Source organism: Theobroma umbraticum, unplaced genomic scaffold (assembly GCF_002168275.2).
Source record: "Theobroma umbraticum cultivar Fairchild unplaced genomic scaffold, ASM216827v3 scaffold_51.0, whole genome shotgun sequence".
Classification (NCBI taxonomy): domain Eukaryota; kingdom Viridiplantae; phylum Streptophyta; class Magnoliopsida; order Malvales; family Malvaceae; genus Theobroma; species Theobroma umbraticum.
This window is the reverse complement of record NW_018397260.1, coordinates 4,037,325-4,059,790: the sequence shown is the minus strand read 5'-3', so window position 1 is coordinate 4,059,790 and position 22,466 is coordinate 4,037,325. Positions and strand designations below refer to the sequence as shown.

General features: G+C 34.3%; 2 protein-coding genes across 2 annotated transcripts; one reads left to right on the top strand and one right to left on the bottom strand.

Moving 5' to 3' along the window:
• Positions 1–1,169: 1,169 nt before the first annotated feature.
• LOC110416200 (P-loop containing nucleoside triphosphate hydrolases superfamily protein) lies at positions 1,170–14,608 on the bottom strand. The gene is made up of 25 exons (XM_021428093.2): positions 14,110–14,608; positions 13,900–13,997; positions 13,327–13,416; positions 12,375–12,427; positions 11,746–11,811; positions 11,610–11,663; positions 10,667–10,726; positions 10,289–10,367; positions 9,926–9,993; positions 9,330–9,392; positions 9,081–9,185; positions 8,560–8,664; positions 8,259–8,366; positions 8,027–8,173; positions 7,563–7,745; positions 7,203–7,373; positions 6,157–6,396; positions 4,966–5,106; positions 4,747–4,872; positions 4,100–4,150; positions 3,948–3,995; positions 3,558–3,860; positions 2,678–3,409; positions 1,591–1,680; positions 1,170–1,218 (listed from the first exon to the last, which is right to left on the bottom strand). Exons 1-25 carry the CDS (start codon positions 14,373–14,375, stop codon positions 1,198–1,200), a joined length of 3,468 nt encoding a protein of 1,155 aa, XP_021283768.1. The 5' UTR covers positions 14,376–14,608; the 3' UTR covers positions 1,170–1,197.
• A 2,389-nt stretch (positions 14,609–16,997) lies between these two features.
• On the top strand, positions 16,998–21,952 carry LOC110416895 (replication factor C subunit 3). The gene is made up of 9 exons (XM_021429024.1): positions 16,998–17,313; positions 17,681–17,897; positions 18,333–18,412; positions 18,498–18,657; positions 19,118–19,199; positions 19,974–20,103; positions 20,217–20,280; positions 20,366–20,434; positions 21,467–21,952. Exons 1-9 carry the CDS (start codon positions 17,124–17,126, stop codon positions 21,564–21,566), a joined length of 1,092 nt encoding a protein of 363 aa, XP_021284699.1. The 5' UTR covers positions 16,998–17,123; the 3' UTR covers positions 21,567–21,952.
• The last annotated feature ends 514 nt before the right edge of the window (positions 21,953–22,466 follow it).

The following is a 22,466-nucleotide window of genomic DNA, read 5'->3' as shown; positions in this document are numbered from 1 at the left end:
GTTCATAAAAAGTAGGAAAAAACGATGGAAACTTTTAGTAAATGTTGAAAATTTGAAATGAAATTTTAGCATATATTTATTTTTATATATAATTATACATATTTTAAAGTCATAAGATAAGAATGACTGCATACTAAAATGCTACAAAGTACATTGGTAAATATGTACGCTGCGAAAAATATATACAATCAAGATTAATATATTATTTATAATTTACACAAGAAATAAAAAAAAATTGAATAAATTTGTAAAATATTGATTTTCAATAACACCAAATATTATTAATAATACCTAACACCACATTGAATTCCTTGGAAGTTAATATCACAAATTGAGCTTTCACTTTCTTTGGTATGGTGAGTTATTTCATAATATTGAAATCCATATATAACATTTTGATAACCGGTTAAATAATTCTGCGCAACAATATTTGACTCGGCTAACATGAACCTGATATCCAGGTAAAGGAAACTGATTATAATCCACATGTAATTTAATTGGTTGATCATATTCAAAAGTTTGCTTTCCAATATGAGAATATGGTGGATGTTCAACATGTGCATTGATTGTTCATGGTTATGTAACCCATAAAGACCATCATACCAACTATTAGTACTTGATATCATTCTGATTTCATAACCAATTGAGTTTTGTTCTATGGTTATACTCAGCTAAAATCCTCAGTAAAATTATTCATTAATCGAAAGTTTCATAGATATTTTTTTGAAATACCATCGATATTACTCTATATATCCTCGATATTCAGCAAAATTCGTGACCTTTTACTGCAGATATTTGAAATACCCATGGATATATGAATATATACATAGATAATTTGTCGTATGAATAATAAAATGAATGATTATATCAAGCACATAGATGCAGTGATGCATCGACTAATATTTAATTCAAAGCTGGTAAGCACCTTTATAAACACTCTTGTAGAAAAACAATGAAAAATTATATACTCTATTTCACATATGATTGATGCTCAATTGAGTGTAGTTTAGTTGGGCAGTTTGCACGTGATACTCCCCTGCCCCCCAACCCCTTTTCTTTTCTCTCCTCTTTCATGAAGTCAACGAAAGCTAATTTAAATTTTCCCAATACAATGGGAAAAAGGAATGCATCAATACTGACCTTGATGGTTGGAAAAATCATAAGCAAGATCCTCTGTGAACGGTTAAACTCTGCATGCTACAAAATATAATTTGCACACTGCAAAAGTGAAAGAGCCAAAATTAGAGAAAGAAAAGGAAATACTATAGAATCACAAAAGATATTATTATGCATGATATTGCTAAATTTTACATCCTCTTCACAGCTCCCTAAAAGCTTAAATTGCTTATTGCAACACCGATATTAAGCATTCGAAATGTCATTGGATTATTCATGAAGATAATTATTCAGCTAATTATTGCGATGAATGACAGATTACTAAATCATCACGCAACTAAGATACGTGTAGCTGCAATATCAGGACTAGCTAAGTTAGGTATAATACCAAAGAAGTTATACCAAGGAACATAAAAAGAATGGCAATTATTGTAATATAGAAACATTTCCAGAAAGTGTATAAAGTGATATAACCTTTGCATGGCAGATTTTCGTTATAGCGTCAACATGAAAATTCTGTAGTTCTTCAAGTGTTGTAACATCCAAACCACCGATATCTTCACCCTGGAAAAGAGGGTTGATCAGTTTAGATTTTAAGCTTTTCTAACACAATTTTTGTTTCATAGGTCTGGATGGGACTTAAAAATCTACCAAAAAAAAATATAAATCATAACCATTTCAAGACACTTACACAATAAACAAATTCAACTAAATAGCAGACACTAGAACAGTTACACCATATATATTGAGTGGTCCTACTCATTTAGAATAGCCAATACCATAAAACACACAAATAAAGCTGCAGCTCAACTTTCAGCTTCACTAACAGGCTACATTGGTACTTAAGTAGGCCTATGTCAAACTTCAGAAATATAAAAAGGTGGTCCTAAGATGCACAAGATCAAACAAAATCTGGAACGTGGCATTTCAATATCAGGCTTATATAACTGAAACTAGAGCACCAACAATTGATACAATTTCCATTTCAGTAATGATCCAAATAATCGAGGAAAAGAGCAAGGAAGAGCAAAAAGAAAGAAACAAGAAATTTAAGAAGCATAAAAGACTCCATCAGCATTCACTACGCGGTGCTATCCTATCATAAATCGATTAAGGTTGAGGTAGGTTGAATGCTTAACATAATACTAAAACCTAACTTGTTTGTTTCTACCATTCACTTCAGATGACAGTATTGGGCTTACAGAGGAATTAAGAGTGTTAAGTGGTATTTATCCACAGCAGTTAAGTTTGGGGTTTGTTTATTGAGGTTTGTCCTCTCCACCCATTGCCAATTGGTTCGTCGACTCACTGCTTAGAACATTCATCCCATGCCAGGATCAATTTCCATAAGAACTGCACTCATATATCTTATAGCTTCCTCACTGGCTTGGAAGATGAACACTACTTTTATACTCATATTGGGGCTGAACCCTTTTATAGAAGCCAACCAGATGGCAGAAAGATAGATTTATAATTGAAGAAACATCAACAACTATAAACTGGCACGAGAAAATAAACATATGAGTTCATTTCTTCAAATCATGATCAAGAAATAACATACCTTCATTCTGGAAACAAGCCTTTCTAGTTCTCCACATCTTCTCCTTTCTTCCTGATAGCAAGCTCTTAACTCTTCATATGTTTTCATCCCATGTAAATTTTCACCATTTTCTTCCTCTTTGAACAATTTAAATGAGTGATCATTGGATGGCAAAAGCCCATTTCTTTCTCCTGTTTGCGAAATATTTGATAATATGTCCTCAGCATTAACACCAGGTTTTCTCATCTTTGCCACAAGCACCCACATTTTGGCAAGCTCATTCTCCAGATCTTCCTCACGTCTCTTTGATTCATTAATTCTTCTTCGCAAATCACCTTCTTTTTGATCTCTCTCAGAAAGTGCAGCTTCCAGGGCAGCCTCCCTTTGGTTTCTCGTGTTAAGTTCTTTCTGCAACTCCTCAATGAGAATTCCATTCTCTTGTTTCCTGGGACGACCATCAGGCCAAGCACCACCCATGTTATTTTGTCTAAAATCATGTGGAGCAGTCCTCTGACAACAGTTGGATCTGCAGCGTGCCTCTTTTGCAGCAGCCAGTTCACCAGTCAGTTTAGCATTTTCATACGAAAGCCTGGTTACTTCTTCAGCCAAGTTTCGAAGTTCAACTGCAGCTGCTGCCGCCAACTCTTTTGCGTATGAAGCTTCCTCTGCCAGTTTATTACTGTGAATTTCAAGCCCATCCTTCTCTTCCGTTAATTTCACCTTCTCTTGCTTCAGGCCTTCTATCTCAGCAGCCTAAGAAAATAAACAGGTTGAACACATGAGTAAAACCCTTCAAGGAAGAGTGTTTAGCTATTACGCCTCCCTTCAGTAAGCAGAGAACAAAAGTAGCATTCTGAGTTCATATCGCTTAAGATGCCAGAATTAATAAAGGAGGAATAACCTGAATAAGAACTTGGGAATTCAACAAGGTATTTTTGTCACACTCTTTGGAGTCCTCCTGGGAAAATACTCGATTCAAGCTTATGACACTAGTTGGTGTATTATCATCACCATAAGTTTCTTTGCATGAACCAATTCCATTCTTCCCATCATTGTTCTGTAATAATTCCTCAGAACAAGTTTTTTCTGGGCTGGCCTCATTATCTGCACTTTCTTTTGGAATCCTGGAGCTTTTATCTGTTAATGAATTCAGCTGTTGCCTTAGTAGAAGAATAGTTTCTTGCATCTCAGCATTCTCCGATATCTATTAAGAGAATCAAAGATTATTTTTAATATACAAAGACTAAAATAATAAAGAAGGGGGAAGAAAATGCAACTTTAGAAATTCTACCTTCCTTTGAAGTTGCTCCTGAAGTATCCTATTGTCTGCTGACTTGATCTTAAATAGACATTCCATAACAAGCACTCAAATTAGTATAATATTCATGGCATTTGACATTAAAATACCATTACCACGACAACCAAGGAAATAGAATAACGAACCTCAAGTTCAAAAGTTTTCTCATTTAGCTGTGTCGTAAGCTTTGACAGAGCCTACATTAGAGAGTCATAAACTGAATCAGCAAGAAAGAGGGGCCAAAAAGAAAAAGTCCTCAGAGAGAATGAGCAACAAACAAATGATATATTACAACCTACTAACCCCCCATCACACCCCACAAAAAAATATTAAAAAGAAAACAGCGGTTTATTATTTTATTTTTGGCCATCAAAAGTCAAAGCATTGTAATTTGTTATCTTTCATTTCGATCCTCACTATAACATAAAACCACTGTCAGACAGAAAGAAGTTTTATTGAAACTTCTAAACATAATAAAACAGAAAATTTGAAAGATTATTTTTTTAAAAAAAGTGAGATAGAATTAACCTCAAAAGCAGAAGTTATTCACACAACTGCACAGGGCTAATAGAATGTTGCACATTTCTTCCACCAACTGACATGGAAAGTTGTGGATTAAATTGGAAATACCCAATGTGAATACTAGGCAAATTTCTCTGCACAATGTGGTTGCATCACCCAAAAATTCTGGGATTTAACCATCTAAGTGTTCAAAGCTTAATTTTCTATTTGTTGATTCCATCAATTTCTCTCATTTCTGTCCATACCAATCCATTACTTGATGCATGCTTACCTGTGACATTTCAGCACTATTTGATGTTTGTGGAGTCTTCTCAGCTGATCCAATCATTCGTTGTTCCAAAACACGTATTTGATGCCTCTTTTCACTAATTTCATCCTTCAACTTCCGCATTTGCTCCTGTATTAACCAATATGAACATTGTGAGTCATTGATTATTGCCCATTAAATTTAGAAATTCTCATAAGGTGCTGAGTATAATGTGTAGCTCACCCTAAGCTGTGAATCATCAGGGCTGCTAGCCGCTTTCTCTGACAGCCTTTTCAGAGAACTAATAGACAATGCGACTTCTCCAGCTAGCATTTTCATCTGCTCTTGAAGAAGATCCATTTGATCCGTAATAGTGGTCCCACTCTGGAAAGTGCATTCAGCAATCCCAGTTAATATAACATTTTGAGCAATAACTTATAGGCTATAGCACTTATTTACATGTTATCTGAATAACCCCAAAATATGAGCAGAAGGAGCGTTAGTTTTCACAATTACGATAGTGAGAAAATTTATTTACAAGAACTTAAGTAAGCAAAGGTTTATTTAAACCCCACAAAGGACCAGAACGAAAGCAACTGTACCAAAAAAAATGTATTACATTACCATGCAAAAATATGCAACAGTGGGAAAGAATCTTAACAAGTTAATTTCAAATAACCACCACACAAGTTCGGGCTTTCTTTTGAAAATCTCAAACAATGTACATGTACATAATTTTTTGGCACTCTTATGCATAATCTTAACAAAACATAGTAGAAGAAAAGGCAGTAAACTTGAGTAAAAGCATATCCTTGAACCAACAGCCTCAATGCACAAATGTAGAAAACCTAAAAAAACAAATTAGGACAATCAGATTCCCACAGACAACGTGATTGAATATATTTAAGAGAGAAGGATACCACCCATCAAGAAATCCTGGTTTCTCTTATAAGTTACATCTTATAATGCTTCTCCAAGTTATTCTATTACAGCTTTCTTAGCTCATGCTGAAGTTTTAAATTTCTAGGTCATATAAACCCTGTATGGATCACAAGGTAAAAACCATCAGGTTGTCCTGCCAAATTTGTTTTCTAATTAGTTTGATTTAAAAGTTTCAGTTTTAGCTCCTTCATCTCATGTGTTGAAGTATCAGCTTTATCATTTTTCAACTACTGACCTTTGCAATGGAAGTTATATCTGTCAGATGGAATTTGATGAAGGCAACTATAGCTAAATCGTAATAGAAATGCAGAATACCAAATATGATGCTAAGGCCCTAGTACTTGGAAATCAAGCATAACACTGAAAAATAAATAAAACAAAAGTACAAAATAAAATCTTGAGTTCCAGCAGCTTCTTTTCATGCTGCATCACTTGCCACCTTGGATAATCATAAATGAAAAAAAAAAGGAAAAAAGTAATAAGTGTTCTTACTGAAGGCAAACGACGACCACCGACAGTTGCACTAAACAAGTCACCAGCTTGAGTTCTTTCTGGAAATGAATCAATAATTGCAGGATCATCTCCTCTCCTACTAACTGATTTTCTCCGTACATCTTTTGTATCATTAAATGTGACTTTGTCTTGCAAAGATTTTGAACAAGATGCAGGAGACCCACTAGCAGAGCTCCCACTATCAGCACTCACTGACTGTCCAGCCAGATTCTCAGGTTTCTACAGAGGAATATTCTCAAAGACATTGATTAGTTTAGTTTAGTTAGTTTGAATTTCCAAGTACAAAATCAAAGATGCTAAAAACAAAAATTTTAGAAAAACCGAAAGAAAAAAATATCTAGAAGCACGTAGTTTGAGTTTTCCTTTATTTCCATATTCAAATACAACGTGGAGCAAGACAGAAAGATTACAGTGAACTTTTAATTTCCATTTTCGAATCCTTCTTAATCCTTTCTCAGTTACTTGTTATGAGGAATGCTTTCAACTTTTTCAGATTCACCTTTTTTCTAACAATTATAACAACTGCTGCTCTCATGGAAAAATTATTATAATTCAAAAAATGTGAGAAATAAATAAATTTATTCAGAGTTATCATAATTGCATTCTTTGATATGAAAATGTTTCAGATTGATCAATTGTCATAGTCATCCAAGTCTTAAATTCAGTAGCACAAAGGCATATATCTAATTACAAGAAATCAAGAACGCAGCAGTAGACTAGTGATGTAAAGCCACAGGTGGATGAGGGCAGAGGTGGTTGGGGGAAGGGGGAAGGGGGAAGGGTTAAATTAATGGTAACACGGTGAAACACACAGGTAGATATGAATGGCGTTGACAGCAATAAGTTTAAAGGAAATATAGCTTGAGAGAAGCATACATATAAAAAGTGGAGGAATATTGAAACAACAAAACAATGGTCAGTCTACATTTGTCCATTTTGACAACCACCATAGTCCAAAAATAAATCTCCACTTTCACACCCCATGCTTAAGGCAAAAGAACAGGGAAATACATATCAGAACTCACTCTTAGTTTAAACCAGCCAAGCATTCCACGCCGCCTATTCCTTTTATAATCCTTAACCAACTCATCCAGATTTGTGACATCATCCCTTCCTTCCATTGAGAGCTCAGAAGCACAGCTTCCAGCATCATCATCAATTATGTATTCTCTTTTTCTATCCGGCAAATACACTAGCTGCATCATCAAATGTGTCAAATGTAAATTTGAGGAAATAATACCCATGAACTCAAATTGTTAAGAGAATCATAGAAATGATTCACTGCAAAAAGCCTAATTCTACATACTGGCATGATAGCTAAGATTGTGAAACATCAGGAAGCCATAATCATGCAAAACATGCTTCTAATGATAGATCACACACACCTCATCTTCCCCAAATGAATGCCTCCGTCTATGTCCAGACCTTTCAGGAATGTTAGATGACATGGAATTCTTGGTGGAAACCAAGATAAGTTTAGTTAATCGCTGAATTCTTCCCATCAATGCTGCCTTTGCTTGTTCTTCTTCCTCCAATCTTGACTGTAGTTTAACCTGACCAGCTTCCAGCTTTGACATCATAAAAAAATGCATATTAGAAACAATAACAAGAAATGACACCTTAATAAAATCAGCTATTTTGGTGCTTACAGGCTACATTAAACTATTTTTATTTTCAGGAGCACATCCAGTAAATTGGAATTTAAGAATACCAAGAATAAAGAACACTCACCATAATGAAAGTGATTCTAATAATGCCTTAGTTAATATCAGCAATTTTCCTTACTTTTGGAGTGTGCAGTAGAAATAACCAGTATGACTATCAAAGTCTTCAAGGAACAGCAACAAACCTGAAGCTTTAGATTAACCAGATCTTCTTGTGTAGATGCAGCCATGTAAGGGTTTTCCATCAATCCCCGCTTTAGTTGCTCAAGTTCATGCTTTAAAGAGGAAATTTCCTTCTGATACTTTTTGATAAGTGACTTCTCATCCATAATCTAAACAGGTTAAGAAAACTAATCACATGCCTGCCTAACAAAGTTTCATCTAACACTACAAATAAACAATAAGCCTAGAATTTACCTTATTCTGAGAAGCCTTGATTTCTACATGTTTGCTTCGATGGGCAAACTTTAATGTGTTGTGTGTTTCTTCACTGCTGCTGGAAGCAGGTGTCACTGTGCAAATGAGCTGCAACAAAGTTGAGAATAGAAAGAGCATTGACAAACATGCTTCAGCATGCAATTATGATGACAAAGAAAAGCGAAAAATCACTGCAGCAGCGACATTCATTTCAAAAGGGGGAAAAGTGATAAACAAAGATATCACACAAAATGCCCAATAATAGCAATACTGAACCACCTAAGATACTAATTGAACTTACAGAAATCCGTCCATGGCCACTAAGGGACGACTGCAATAAACGGGTGAGCTTGGAATCTCGGTATGGAATATGAGTTGCCTTACCATCCGTCAGTTTAGAAATTACCTACAATCAGAGACAATTAATAAGCAAAAAGTCTTGAGATCTGCAGATCAAATTTGCAGTGAGAACATATGCCAGCTCATTAGCAAACATATAGCCATGGTAACGGATATGCCTGGTTGAACAAAATCTTCGAAATCATGCCATGACAAGTTCAGAAGTTTATCACTTTTAACACACCACAACAAGAAGCACCAACGCAAAAGTAAATGTGTATCCAACTGGAAATTTGTCCAAAATAGTTCTTCATAAGATTTATGATTATAAATAATTGCAGAATACATGAATTATGTAAGAAGAAAATATCACGGGCAAGGGAGGGGGAGCAACCATGCAACAAAGTAGGATCAGTGTTAACCTAACTCACCAAAAGTAGAGAATGAGAAAAGAGAAGATCAAAAAGAGCAGCAATGTCTTACAGTTCCTAGAGTCAGTAAGCTTTTATTTATGTATGAGCCCTCTTTTCTCCGCAATCCAGTTGTTTCAGTTTTAGAGCTTTCAGATCCAGCAAGATCAATTAAGTTCTGCCAAAAAAAAAACCCTCCCGTCAGATAAAGATACCAACACCAGGATGACATTGGATGTCTCTATTCAGAAAAGCAGCACCATCAAGGAAGATAGGTAAACCCACAGATATCCTAACTTCTAATAATATAAAAGGTATTTACCAGCTGTGATAAAGTCACATCTTCTTCCCCATTCTTCTCCCCACGTGGACTGCTTTCAATTGTCTGATAGTTGATAGAATATTAAGTGAGACAAGAATCATGAAAAATAAAATAAAAGAACAAATATAAAAACACCTTGATTGGGTAATATTTGATGTATCCCTAAATTTGTACTAGTATAATTCTTACAAAGTTAGGTAGGTTCATCAAAGTGATCATTTATGATGATGATGAAGAATTACCAATACCAAATTCAAAAAGATTGTCCAAATAAATAAATAAATAAGTCAAGATAGAATCAATCATCTAGAACAACCAAGAAAAACCTCCTCCAAAACATACATCCTTTTCCCTTTTCAAAACACTTCAATTTCCTTTCTACTCTGTAGCATTTGAACCAGAATGCCCAGCCCAACTAAATCTCATCATTTCTATCAAAGATAGCAAAAAAAAAAAATTTGCTATCTCTGCCTTTATTTCATATGGAGAAATTATATAATTTAAGACTTTCTGCTCAAGCAAAGGTTTAAAATTCTAATGATATAAGAAATTATTAAAATATATTTAAAGGTTTGAATTAAGCAAAAGATAAGTACCAGGGTGAATATAGTATGACTTCGACTGCTAAGAAGGTTGAAATTATTAGAACCAACATGCCTATGTTCTGTAACATCAGAAAAAACACATGTTAAAGGATAGAGAGTATATATGAGAAAGAGAGAGCAAAAAATAATTAGGAAATCCTTAAATCTGACAAAAGATAAAATTAAGGAAACAAACTTTCTACATGAATAAATATAAAGGGATATAGAAATGAAAGCAAAAAAAAAAAAAAAAGAAAATTATGCTTTAAGAAATAAATTTAAATCTCAAGAAAATAAATGACAACTAAGTGTACCAAGGGAGAAATGTTTCTTTGTATTTGTCTACTAGAATACAGAAAGTGAGTGTTACTAAACCTTCTCCAGATGCTATCAAGGAAAGAGCATGAGCAGGAGATAAAACAACTTCTTCTTTGATTCCCTCAACATAAGTTCCCTGTTCACATTATATACCACAAATTAAAATAAAATAGATCTTAAACTGTTAAGATTATACAAACTGCAGCGATTGCTGTAATATTATAGGTATAAGTGTACTGGTTTTTTTTTTTTTGAAAAGCGGTATAAGTCTACACAATAAATATAAATCTACCACAAAGCAGCACATATGGAGCAATAAACGCAGATAACGTGGGGCAAAGGGCAATAAAAGAACAACTTCCACATAAAAATAATTGAGGGTACAAAACATAAGCACTTAAAAGGGTGAAAAGTAGGGAGAAAGCATTTCATCACCTGAGCATCCTCTCTTATCCTTAGGTTCTGCCCTGTAGGATCAAGCAAATCGTTGATGACCTGGTGAACAAAGAGGGCAAAAGCAGAAGGTTTTATTAATACAACCACCAAACAAGAAGGCACGAAAAGCATTTACTTCAAATGAGCAAGGTCTTTGGACAAGACATGATGCTTCTAGAGATTATCAAATTTAACAAACTGAACAACAAGTTAGAGTACAACAAGAAGTGACACCATTAAGATCGATTGGTCTATTATGCTTACAGCAGAGCTACAGTACAGATCTTCAGAAAAATAACTCATCTATTCAATCACTTGTGAAGAATAATGCAGTGTCCAGTCCAAGAAATCTATTTCGTGCCTAGCACATGCACTCGCAGCCAATAATACAGACTAAATAGCATGGTTGATCTAATCATCTGATGCCTTACCTACTTGCACCTTTCCTCCCAGATTAAACATGCCAAGAAAGACAAGAATTTAAAAACATAAAAAAAATACAAGCAATGATCCTTTAACACTTATCCCCTACATTTGCTACATTTTATATTCAATGAGTAAAACTTAAATACAAGTTTTGAAGCCACATCAAACGATGCTCCTAAACTGATTAGATATTATGAAGCATTCTGAATTCCTTGACAGTATCCAATATCTACTAGCATGACTTACGGCTTATATAAACTTCCCTTGAATCCTGATAATTAGCTCAAAGTGCAATAACATCACAGGGAGACGAGATAAAACCCTCTAGAATACAGATCAAAAATAAATATTGCCTTCCGGCTATGTCTCTATGTTTCTTTTAGCCTCCAAAAAACTCCCAACTCGAAGTCATTGGACATTATCTTCTACTATTTTAAGCAAAATGTATTAGCTTGGCATATTAAATGAAAAAAAATAGTATAAAATTCATATAAATGAAAATAAGAAGAGGACCAACCTCATTGTAAATCTCAAGATACGAAACACGAAGAAGAAACTCCCGCCCAGGTGTCTAAAAGAGAAAAAGCTGAGTTACTCAAAGGAAGTATATTGTCTAAAAACACATTGAATCAAATGGAAGATCAACCAATTACCTCTTGAATGGTGGCAAATACATCCTTAACAGCCAATGGAATAATTCCAGGTGACTTTTGCTCCCCCTACATCAAGAAAGGTGGTCAAGGTACATTTAAGTAGCGCAAAGAGATAGGATAAACATGATAAATCCCATGAAAGGGCCCTCTTGTGATTCTTCCTCTGATGATAGATAATGCCCAACACTAAAGGACTTTATTTATCAGTAAAATTCTATTAACTCTCTGATGAAAGTGTCAAGAACAGAAAACAGAAGAATTCACACACATTCGCATCTGCTCAAAGCCATTTTTTTTTTTAATAATTGGGGGAGGGGGGATTCAAACACTGCTCTTTAGGCAGAGAGATCATGCACCAACCAATAAGCCAAATGCTCGGATGCTGCTCAAAGCCATTTTAAGTAAAAAAGATATTGATTGTAATGTTTGATGTCCTTTCCAAGAAAAAACTATATATTTTCATTCAAATTAGTCCCAGAAGCACCCAATATCCACCACAGAGATCAATCACTAAAAGAAGCTCTAATACCCAACAGAAAAACACATTCATGGTATATATAGTACAACTTATAGTGCAGAGATGAGAGATGAGAGATGAGAAATGACAGAATCTCTTGTTCAACACTTACATGCATTGTATGAGTCTTCCCACTACTTGTAACACCATATGCAAAAACCGTGCCTGCATGAGATCACAGCAATCATAGTCATCTAACAATTCATCATGAAATGACAACTTTGTCATCATTAAATTTGAATTACTACAGAACCAGGCTAAGAAAGAAAATAGGCCTTGTATTATTATTAAACCCTTCCAAACTAGTGCTTGTATATATGTTATCCCTTTCCACCACTCTACTGAGGGATACTCTTTCTTGTCTAATTTTCAATAAATACAATTCATAAAATGGTCAAACCAATTTAGTTTAGTACTACAATTGAACTTTCTTAACTAGTTAGCAAGTTAAAAAATTATAAGCAATTATTTATTGTTCTGTATTAACAATGCATAATATGTTAAGTTAATGCTGCATCAAAAATAAATGAATGTTACATTAATCAATATGACTATCTTTTCTCCTAAAATTCTCTTAAGCTAATGTCCACTAACTAATCCATATTCTAGATGAACAAGTACTAACAGAATTATTGTTCACCAATCTATCCTTCTTTAGTTTCTAAAACTTCAAAGAACATGGGTAAGTCTTCTTCCTCTTTCCCCTTTTACAATGTCCTAGCTGTTTGCTTGAATTTGATACAGTTCACAGAAAAAAAAATGAATATAATGTTTTTCTTTTCACTATGAATTTTGCATGAAATGATTTACTTTAAGTGAGATTTATTTCTGCATTAACTAAGGCTTTCTTCTCTTTGTTCACTAAATTTCAAATCAAAATTCATACGAAGTGATACCATAATTTTCACATAATTGATCATTTTAATGGGTCATTGGACATTTAAGATATCCCATCCGTACATCACAACCAACAGTGACAGTCATAAATTACTTATAATGACTCACAGCAGCTCAATAGCTCATCATAGTCCGTGAAATTAAAATTAAAAAATAAAGAAAGTTACCATTTATCCCTTGCATGGCACCACTTACAACATGCTGAGCAGCAACATCATAGACATGGCGTGTAGTTGTTGCTGGACCAAAAACTCTGTCTGTAAAAGACATGAAAATCAACTTAGAAAATCAATAACCATAAGAAATTTCAAAAACAAATGTGTATATGTCCAAGTTCTAAAAGGCCGTTTCAGCAAAATATATCAGAAAACACGACCATCATGTAGAACATACACAAAAGATAAAAATCTTTGCAACCAAAAATGTATATTAACTAGTTCATTTTTCTAACTCTTCCGCTCCAAAATCCAAATTGAAAATAAATAAATTAACACTTACACTCCTATCCTTGAAGGGAAAAAAAAAAAAACTACTCAATGGTTGTTCATTATTGATTTACTCAGTGCAGCAGCATCAAAATGGAAGATAGAGTGAAACCAAAATGAAAAAACATCGAACAAAAATTCATAGCAATTGGCAACTCTACAATTTAAAAGAAATTCTACTGTCACTTTAATGGAAATTTATTGCACTCTTTAAACTCAAATACGTAAAATAAAATAAAATAAAACGTTACTAACCAAAGCCATAAGCAATAGAAGGATTGAACTCGTTCCTCACTGTAAAATTCCCATCTGCATACCACGCTATCTCGTCTCCTTTATTAATTTCCCTCGGACTGTTCCAAAAAGAGAAATAAATTAAATATTAGTTTCAAACAACAAAGCTTCCGTACTGTCAGCGACAGCTAAATAACGGACCAACAGAATACAGCCACAAAGAGGAAGCACCTGAGAGGACGAAAACGGACAGTGACGGTGACATTTTCTTTACGCTTGGCGGTCTCGGGGAGTTCAAGTACGACAACGGGCGGGCTTGGACCTGGACTGGGACTAGAAGAAGTAGCTGGAGAAGGCGAAAGTCTAGAAGGAGGCCGAGACGACGTCGTGGGGGAAGGTGTCACCGGCCGACCCACCGTCTTGGTGGAAGGCGAAGGAACGGGAGATTTACGTGAACGGAACGGCGAGATGGAGGACCGATGTGACCTACTGGACATCTTCGGGAGGAAAAAAGAACGGAGACGAAGAAGTCAAAGGAAAGTCAAAGTTCTAGAGAAAGAAGAAAAAAAAGGAGGGGGCTGTCACATGCCGGCGAGAGGAGGCTGAGGAGTGAAAACCGTGCCGTCCTTAAGCTGCTCTCTCTCTCTCTCTCCCTCTCTCTCTCTCTTCTCTCCCTCCAAAACGAGGCTGATCAATTGGTTTTCTTTGAATTTGTCCGACTGTGCGCTTCCTTTTTCCCTTTTTTTTTATTTTTAATTATGATAAATTGCCAGATATGCCCCTATCGTCAGGTGCTGTTGGATTTTGAAATTGAAACTTTTGTCTAGATATAAAGGCAAATTTGGTGAGAAGCACGTTAACCTTACGTTGCCATATTTTATTTTTATTTTTCTCCCTACCTTCTCAAGCTTTGGAAAAGCTAGCTGAGGAAGATGCCATTGACAACTTGGGTTTTTTTTCCGCCTTCATGTGCTCTGCATGATCATCAAAAATATATCTTTAAAATTTAAAAAAAAAACAGTTTTGAAATATTTTTTAAAAAAATTAAATAAATATTTATTCATTTGTTAATTTTAATTAACTTTTTATATTTTTATTTTAAATTATATAAATCATTAAAAATTAATTAACTATCATTAATTAAAACACTTATTATTTTTTTATGTCACACGTTATCAATATAATATATTTACATATCATTTTTTTAAAAAAAAGAAATCAATTTATATTTTTATTAATTGTAATAAACAAAATCTCATTACTTTATATAATAATAAATCTCTAATATCTAAAGAAGGATTCTTTTAGACTACAAATCCTTGTTAGCCATATAATCAATTACTTTGTTACCTTCTCCAAAGATGTGTCACGTAACCACCTCCCACTGTCGTTGAAGAAGACTACGGATTGCCAATCAAGTCCGAATTAGGACAAGCTCATGCCAAATTTAGACCTTCGTAAGCACTCCAAAGCTACTATGTATACGCTGATCACTTATCTAATTTGAGTGAGAAACCTCCCTTCCATTCACTTTGTGCATCATGTGATGCGCTTCCCGCTGCTGCCTTTGCCCGAAGAATGTCAAAAACCACCAATCAACATTTAAAGCAACACAGTCCGCCCTAGGTGGTAGCCACCTTATCAAACGTTCCATCCTCGCTGGTGCATCTGAACTCCCTTCCTGCAGAATATATATTTAAAAGACGAATGTGTATCAAATGCCTAATTTTGAATTAAATTCAATTAGCCCTTTGTAGGGAGAATCTTGTTTGAATGAATCTCTTCATTTACAAAGAAACCAACATGAGATATCAAATCCCATATTCCATGAAATTTTATTAATCATAACTTTGCTTATGTTTAAGTTTAAAATACCAAATTTAACAAAAAAGTAGTATGAAATATATCTCGTAGATTTTGAAAGAGAAGTCTAAATCATAAAAGATTAGTCGATAAATAATTATATAATATTACTCTTGGTTGTACAACCTATTTATTACCTTTCACTATTATTATTATTATGTAGTTTAAAATTATATACATAAAAAAAAACTTAAAACAAACAAATATTATAGTATTATTATTGAAACACAATTCTCCATGATTCATTATTGACATTAATTTATAAAATTATATTTGGCTTTTTGGGTATTGGAACCAAGTTGCATTGATGCAATAAGTTATAAGCAGGCTTAAAATCACATGCAGAATGACATGTTTTATAACCGATAAAGCATGTCAAGACAAACTGCCATTTTCTATGACTCAGATCATATTCCATCCAATAAACATTCAATTATTGTTTCTATGGCAAAACCAAACAACAAATATTCTCAACAAAACAAACACTTTAGGATGATGACATTTATAAACAGATTGATACCAAAAAAATAAAATAAAATATATATCTCTTTTGCATCATTTGAATATTTTGTACTCCTTATGAATTATAAGATAATATATTAATAAAAAATTATATAATCTTCAATCAAATATAAAAAATATACCGTTTGATATGTAATATGTATTGTACAATGAAATATGAAATTTAATCATATTTAATTATTAGAATTTTATTTATTTATTAAAATAAGAAAAGCTACTTTTTATAAGTGGTAACTTTAAATTAAAAAAATTTAAGGAAAAATTCATATTTATTTTTTTTATCTTCAACATGTTAAATATTTTTAGACTTTTGGGTAATAAATTAATATAAAAAGTGCTTGTTTTGTTTAACGGGAACAGATTAGTTTTGGACTTGAGGATATTAATTCTGAATTATTCAATTGTCAAGAAATTGCTCGAATATGATAGATTATAATTATAAAATGAATTATTATGTATATATTTGTAGTGATTTTCTTTTAATTTTATAAGTGGATTTAAATAATTAAAACCCCTTTTATTACAATTTATATAATATGATATGCAATCATATTTCTATTTATACAAGATTATTCATTCAACAAAAGTAAATTGATTTCTTTAAAACGAATCTTTTACCCTACTATTTTGTTAGAACTTGAAACAAAAGAAAATAATAATAAAAAAAAGAACCGGACGAACCGTAGTACCGTACAGCAAAAAGAAGCGCGCTTCGAAAACAGGGTTGGCGCCTTTACACTCGTCAAAAATGACAAAGAACAGCTTCGGTTCTTCTCACACTCGTTAGCCGTAGTGAACGGCGGGGATCGAACGACCACGATCGCAGCAAAATAAAAGAGAAGGAGAAAAACTCGACGACAATGGCGGAGGTAGTTTCGCTGATGGACATCGACGAAGACGACAATAACCAGAAAGAAAACCACTCTCGAAAGCTAAGCAAGGGCAAAAATGTCGTCACAACTACCGATACCAAAGCCACTCCCTGGGTTGAGAAGTACCGCCCTCAATCCCTCGCCGACGTCGCCGCTCACCGCGACATTGTCGACACCAGTAATTCCTTCCTCTCTCCATCCTAGGTTTTTTAAAATATATTTCCCCCATTTTATTGGATAAGTAAATATGTTTCCCCATAATTGCTTGTATTTTTTTACTCTGTTTCACTGAAATTATAGGGGTAAAAAGGAAAGGAACTCCAGGAAATAGAGGAGCAAATATAATTCGAGATTTCAAACTTTTCGTTTGGCTCTTTCATTTTAATTGTTAATTGTAAATTAGCAATTAATTTTAGATTAATAAAATCATTCTCTTGGCTGCTAAATTCAAGGAAATTGGATTTGTTGTGTTATTGTCCTCGATATCTTATAGTAACAAATTATGTACTCATTTTTTTTCTATTTTTTGAATTTGGAATAATTAGTTGACAGGCTTACGAGCGAGAACAGATTGCCGCATCTTCTGTTGTATGGTCCTCCCGGTACGGGCAAAACATCCACTATTCTGGCTGTGGCACGGAAGCTTTACGGAGCGCAGTATCATAATATGATTCTTGAGCTGAATGCTTCAGATGAAAGGGGAATTGAGGTTGTTAGGCAACAGATTCAAGATTTTGCTAGCACTCAAAGCTTCTCATTTGGGTAAAATTCTTTTTGTTGTGCACAATTAATTTTTCTCCATTATTGCTTATATAATGCATCAGTGTGACAACTACTGCCAGTGTATCAGTTCAGAATTTGGCACTGCATAAATTTGTTGTAGTTGTTGTTTCAGTCTGGCTGTTATCTTCTATTGCGGCTGAAAATGCTCTTGGGTGTTTGCGAGTTACGATTACCTCTTTCATGATTGTCTGTGTTTTGATTTTGGTATAGAGTTTTAGAGTGATTGAGTGTGTGCCAAAGGCTGGGGGAAGTGGGGTGTCACTAGGATTGATTTTTTTTTTCTTGTGTTTTGGATTTTGGTACGGCGTTGTGCAGTCATTTATATGTTTATGACTGTGTGTGCCATAAAATTTTGGCCTCAATAAATTCTTTGCAAAGGTAACTTATTGATGGTTAACGTGGAGGTTTTCACAGGGCAAAGTCATCAGTAAAGTTGATTTTACTTGATGAGGCAGATGCTATGACAAAGGATGCACAATTTGCCTTGCGTAGAGGTATAAATTGTTCCTGACAAGCTTTATCTCTTTGACAAGTTATTATTATCTTTTTTATGCCTATATTTTCGATGATTGTGTGCAGTTATCGAGAAATACACAAAGAACACTAGGTTTGCGCTGATCTGTAATCATGTCAACAAGATCATTCCGGCACTACAGTCCAGATGTACTCGGTTCCGATTTGCACCTCTTGATCCTATTCATGTCACTGAGCGACTTAAACATGTTATAGAGGCTGAAAGGCATGTATTCTGTTTCCTTTTGTCACTCTTTTGTGCTCAGTCTGTTGACTTGTCAGCCTATAAATAGAATTCTTTCTCTGTTTTTTATTTTTTGGTTTCAAACTACTAACATTCTAAAACTTTTAGATTGGTTCTTTGTTCTGAATTGCTAATATTTGAGTGGGCTTGTAAATAAAATTAGCCTACAAAAACCAACCTGCAGATTTTACAAATTTGCCACTAGTTAAACTGGAGCTTGTGATTTCAGGCCTGTCTCAAACTTGCTTATATATGCAATCAGCTTAGTTGAAAGTTTTAAAGCCTAGCTTGGCTCGAATCATTTTCAACCTTGTATTAGAATTGTGAAAAAGTGAAAAATTAATTCCTTGGTATTTGTCATGTGGCTTTACCTTTTCTTTTTGGACTGTGACTTTGAATCTTACACCTGAATGTTATTAACCTTTTTGCCTCTTTGGACCAGGCTTGATGTACCTGATAGTGGCTTGGCAGCACTTGTACGGCTTAGCAATGGTGATATGAGAAAGGCTTTAAACATTTTGCAGGTTTTTAGATCCCCTACTCGTGTATTGCTTTTGTGTACATTGGTGTGTGTGATAATAGTACTTGTTTTAGAATTCTAGTTAGAAAAACAACAGGCTGGTATTGATGTTCTAAATCTTTGAAAATACTATTCATTCCTAATATTGGTTAATTGTACTTAATGCTGCAAAGTCATTATGCTTGGTTGTCAGGATCGTCACAGAAAAGGAGGGGAGGGTGGAGATGCTTAACATTTTGTTGGTAAAGAGAACGGAAATAGAAAAGAGATTTAGTTGAAATTTCTTATTGAAAGAAAAACAAAAGATGATATATGATCTGCACATATCATGATTGGGCAGTCTGGGATTTTGGCAAGAACTAGAATGGGCTAGACAGATGGTATATTCAATGTTGCTTAAAGAATTCTGAGCATATTTTAGAAATTTTGTTTATAAAAAGTGCACACGCTTTCCTCTTGAATTTGGCTTGATGGTGGGATCTTTTCTTGACTTTGTTGCAGAAGAAAGTCATGCTACATTATTATATGATCTTTCATTGTTATTTGGAGGGTTGAAGTCTCATCTAAGTTATACTTAATATGTCAGGTCATGTGTTTGTGTTTTAAGATGATATCAACTCTTTTTAATGCATAGAATGTACTTCATTGTCCTTGTTGAGGGGGGATTTGGGAGATGAAGATGCCTAATTACCTATGGAGTTGTTGATTTTTTGGTGTTATTTACAAATGTGCAAGAGTGGCATTGTTAATATATATATATATATTTTGCTATATGCAGTCAACACACATGGCTTCTCAGCAGATTACAGAAGAAGCCGTTTATCTCTGTACTGGAAATCCGTTGCCTAAAGACATTGAGCAAATATCTTACTGGCTTCTGAATGAATCATTTGCTGAGAGTCTTAAACGTATTCATCCCAATTCTTCAGTTTGTTATACAATCACTACAATTCTAGTCTGTAGATGTAGTTTTTGTTCTTTTGAAAACCATCTGTTTTATTCTGTAATTAACTCTCTGTAGGGATATCTGAAATCAAGACAAGGAAAGGATTGGCCTTGGTCGATATTGTAAGGGAAGTGACAATGTAAGTGCCATGTCCGTTATAATTTTTATTGGTCACTCTTGGAGCTTTTAATGCTTGATAGTCATCCACTACTCTTTTTGAACAGGTTTGTTTTCAAGATTAAGATGCCCTCAGATGTTCGAGTTCAATTAATTAATGACTTGGCTGACATAGAGTAAGTACATCTGCTGCTCTCTCTCTCTCTCTCTCGCACACACACACACACGTGCGCGGGCGCGCACACCACACAAACAGATACAGATGAATGATTGGTAGAAAAAAACTGTTGTTTCATTTTAGTTGAGGCTAGTGATAAAATGAAACTGAGGTATTGAGATGTAAAAATATGAATATATCATATAACGAAGAAAAAAAAATAGTGAAGATGAAAAGTATGGTCAAGGCTATTTGGCTACAATAAGCACCATGTTTTCACTTTTCAGCATTTATTTAATAAATAAGACTATTTTATCCAAGTATTATGAATTTCTTGATTTGGACTTTAAATTAGAGTATGCTTAGTGGAAATAAGATTTTTTATTTAAAGCCATTACGTCATCTTGTTATTATTGTTTGAGATCTCCCCTTTCTCATACTCAGGCTATTTGTTGGGTGTTGGCTGTTTTAAGTGGGGCCAGAATGTTGAAAGAATTTTGCTTATCAACATAAATATAAATAATACTTTGATTATTAGATAATAGATTGAAGAATAATTGACTAGTAGATGATATGGAACCTCTGTAAGAAAATGCTATTGGCTTTGTTTTGAAATCATGAAGAAAATGACTGTTATAGGTCTGTATGTGTTTTAATATTTGCATATGGATGATTCTAGTTCACTCCATTGTGGCTGGTTTTGTAATTTTATAATCAAATGTAGCTCTTTCCCCACATAGAAGGGAAATGCCCATGGTTCAGCATGTGAGAAGAAACAATAGGGTGTGGAAGGTATCAGATAGTAGCTATTGGCATTTTGATAAGTCCTTATTATAAAGACTGTAACAACTAATAGTAAGGAATGAAAGCTAAAACTTGTGTTTGTATTCTCTATCGATATTATAATAGAAACTAAAGAAGGAAGCATCTGCCATTTTGGCTTTTGGATATTGATGGACTTGCTGATTAATGAACAGAGTGGTTGAAGTTATTCATGTACACAAGTTTAGTGGTTTTCAATTACATCAACTGGTATATTTACCATTTGCAGGTATCATTTGAGTTTTGGGTGCAATGATAAATTGCAGCTTGGATCACTCATTGCTACTTTCACACGAGCTAGATCTGCACTGGTTGCCGCAGCAAAGTAGCTGTTTGTCAAGCTTGGGCTTGTTTCTTCTCCTTGCATTCATGCAGGATCTCAAAGATGTTCTCCTTATATGATTTTGGCCTGACAAATGTAAAGGGTTTGCTTATGTAGTCTGTGAGTCCTGAATACCTAAAGAATGTAGTTTTGAGATCGTAAAGGCTGAAGATAGTTGTTAAAAGTTAAGCTAACCTTCCCTGTATGTATTAGGGATTTTCTCATCTCAGTTCAAGTTCTTCCTAGTCTCGACCACTTGCATGTCGGAGCTGCCATTAGTTAACTACAAGTGCATACTACCGGATTGGGATTATTTTACTCCATGTTATGGGGGATTAGTTGATGCATGTGAATATTTTGCTATCTTATTGCCTGGAGTAAAAACTTAGGGTGGTTGGCGATTCCATTCATCGGTCTCTCTGTATAATCAAATACTAGATAACATAGTTGGCACTTTGCATATGCCTATCCCCGCAAGTACCTTCATGATTAAAGGATGCATATTGAGTTGAATCGTCATTGTCTTTTGGCGAGGGCAAGGTATCATTAGTTGAACCTTAGGTTTTACGTTTTAGGCCTAGTAATGCTGCATCTGGTCAACCAGGCTGACTTTTGGTAATGCTTATTCCCTCAATTTCACATGCATTAGGAATTTAGGGGTTGGGATCGTAAACAAATACAAGGCTTAGTGCTTGTAGAAGAGAACTGGAAGCTTAATCAGAATGAAATTTTCTCATGTCTTCTTACTTCAAATGTGTAATAATTCAAAGGATTAGACAGATATGAGACAAATAAAGGCCAGATAATTTTGAAAAGCAAGAAATTATGGTCTTTGGGTCTATGAATTGGCGCCCAAAGAAGTGGATTGTTGGTGTTTCAAGAGTCCAGGCAGCCAGATAACACAAAT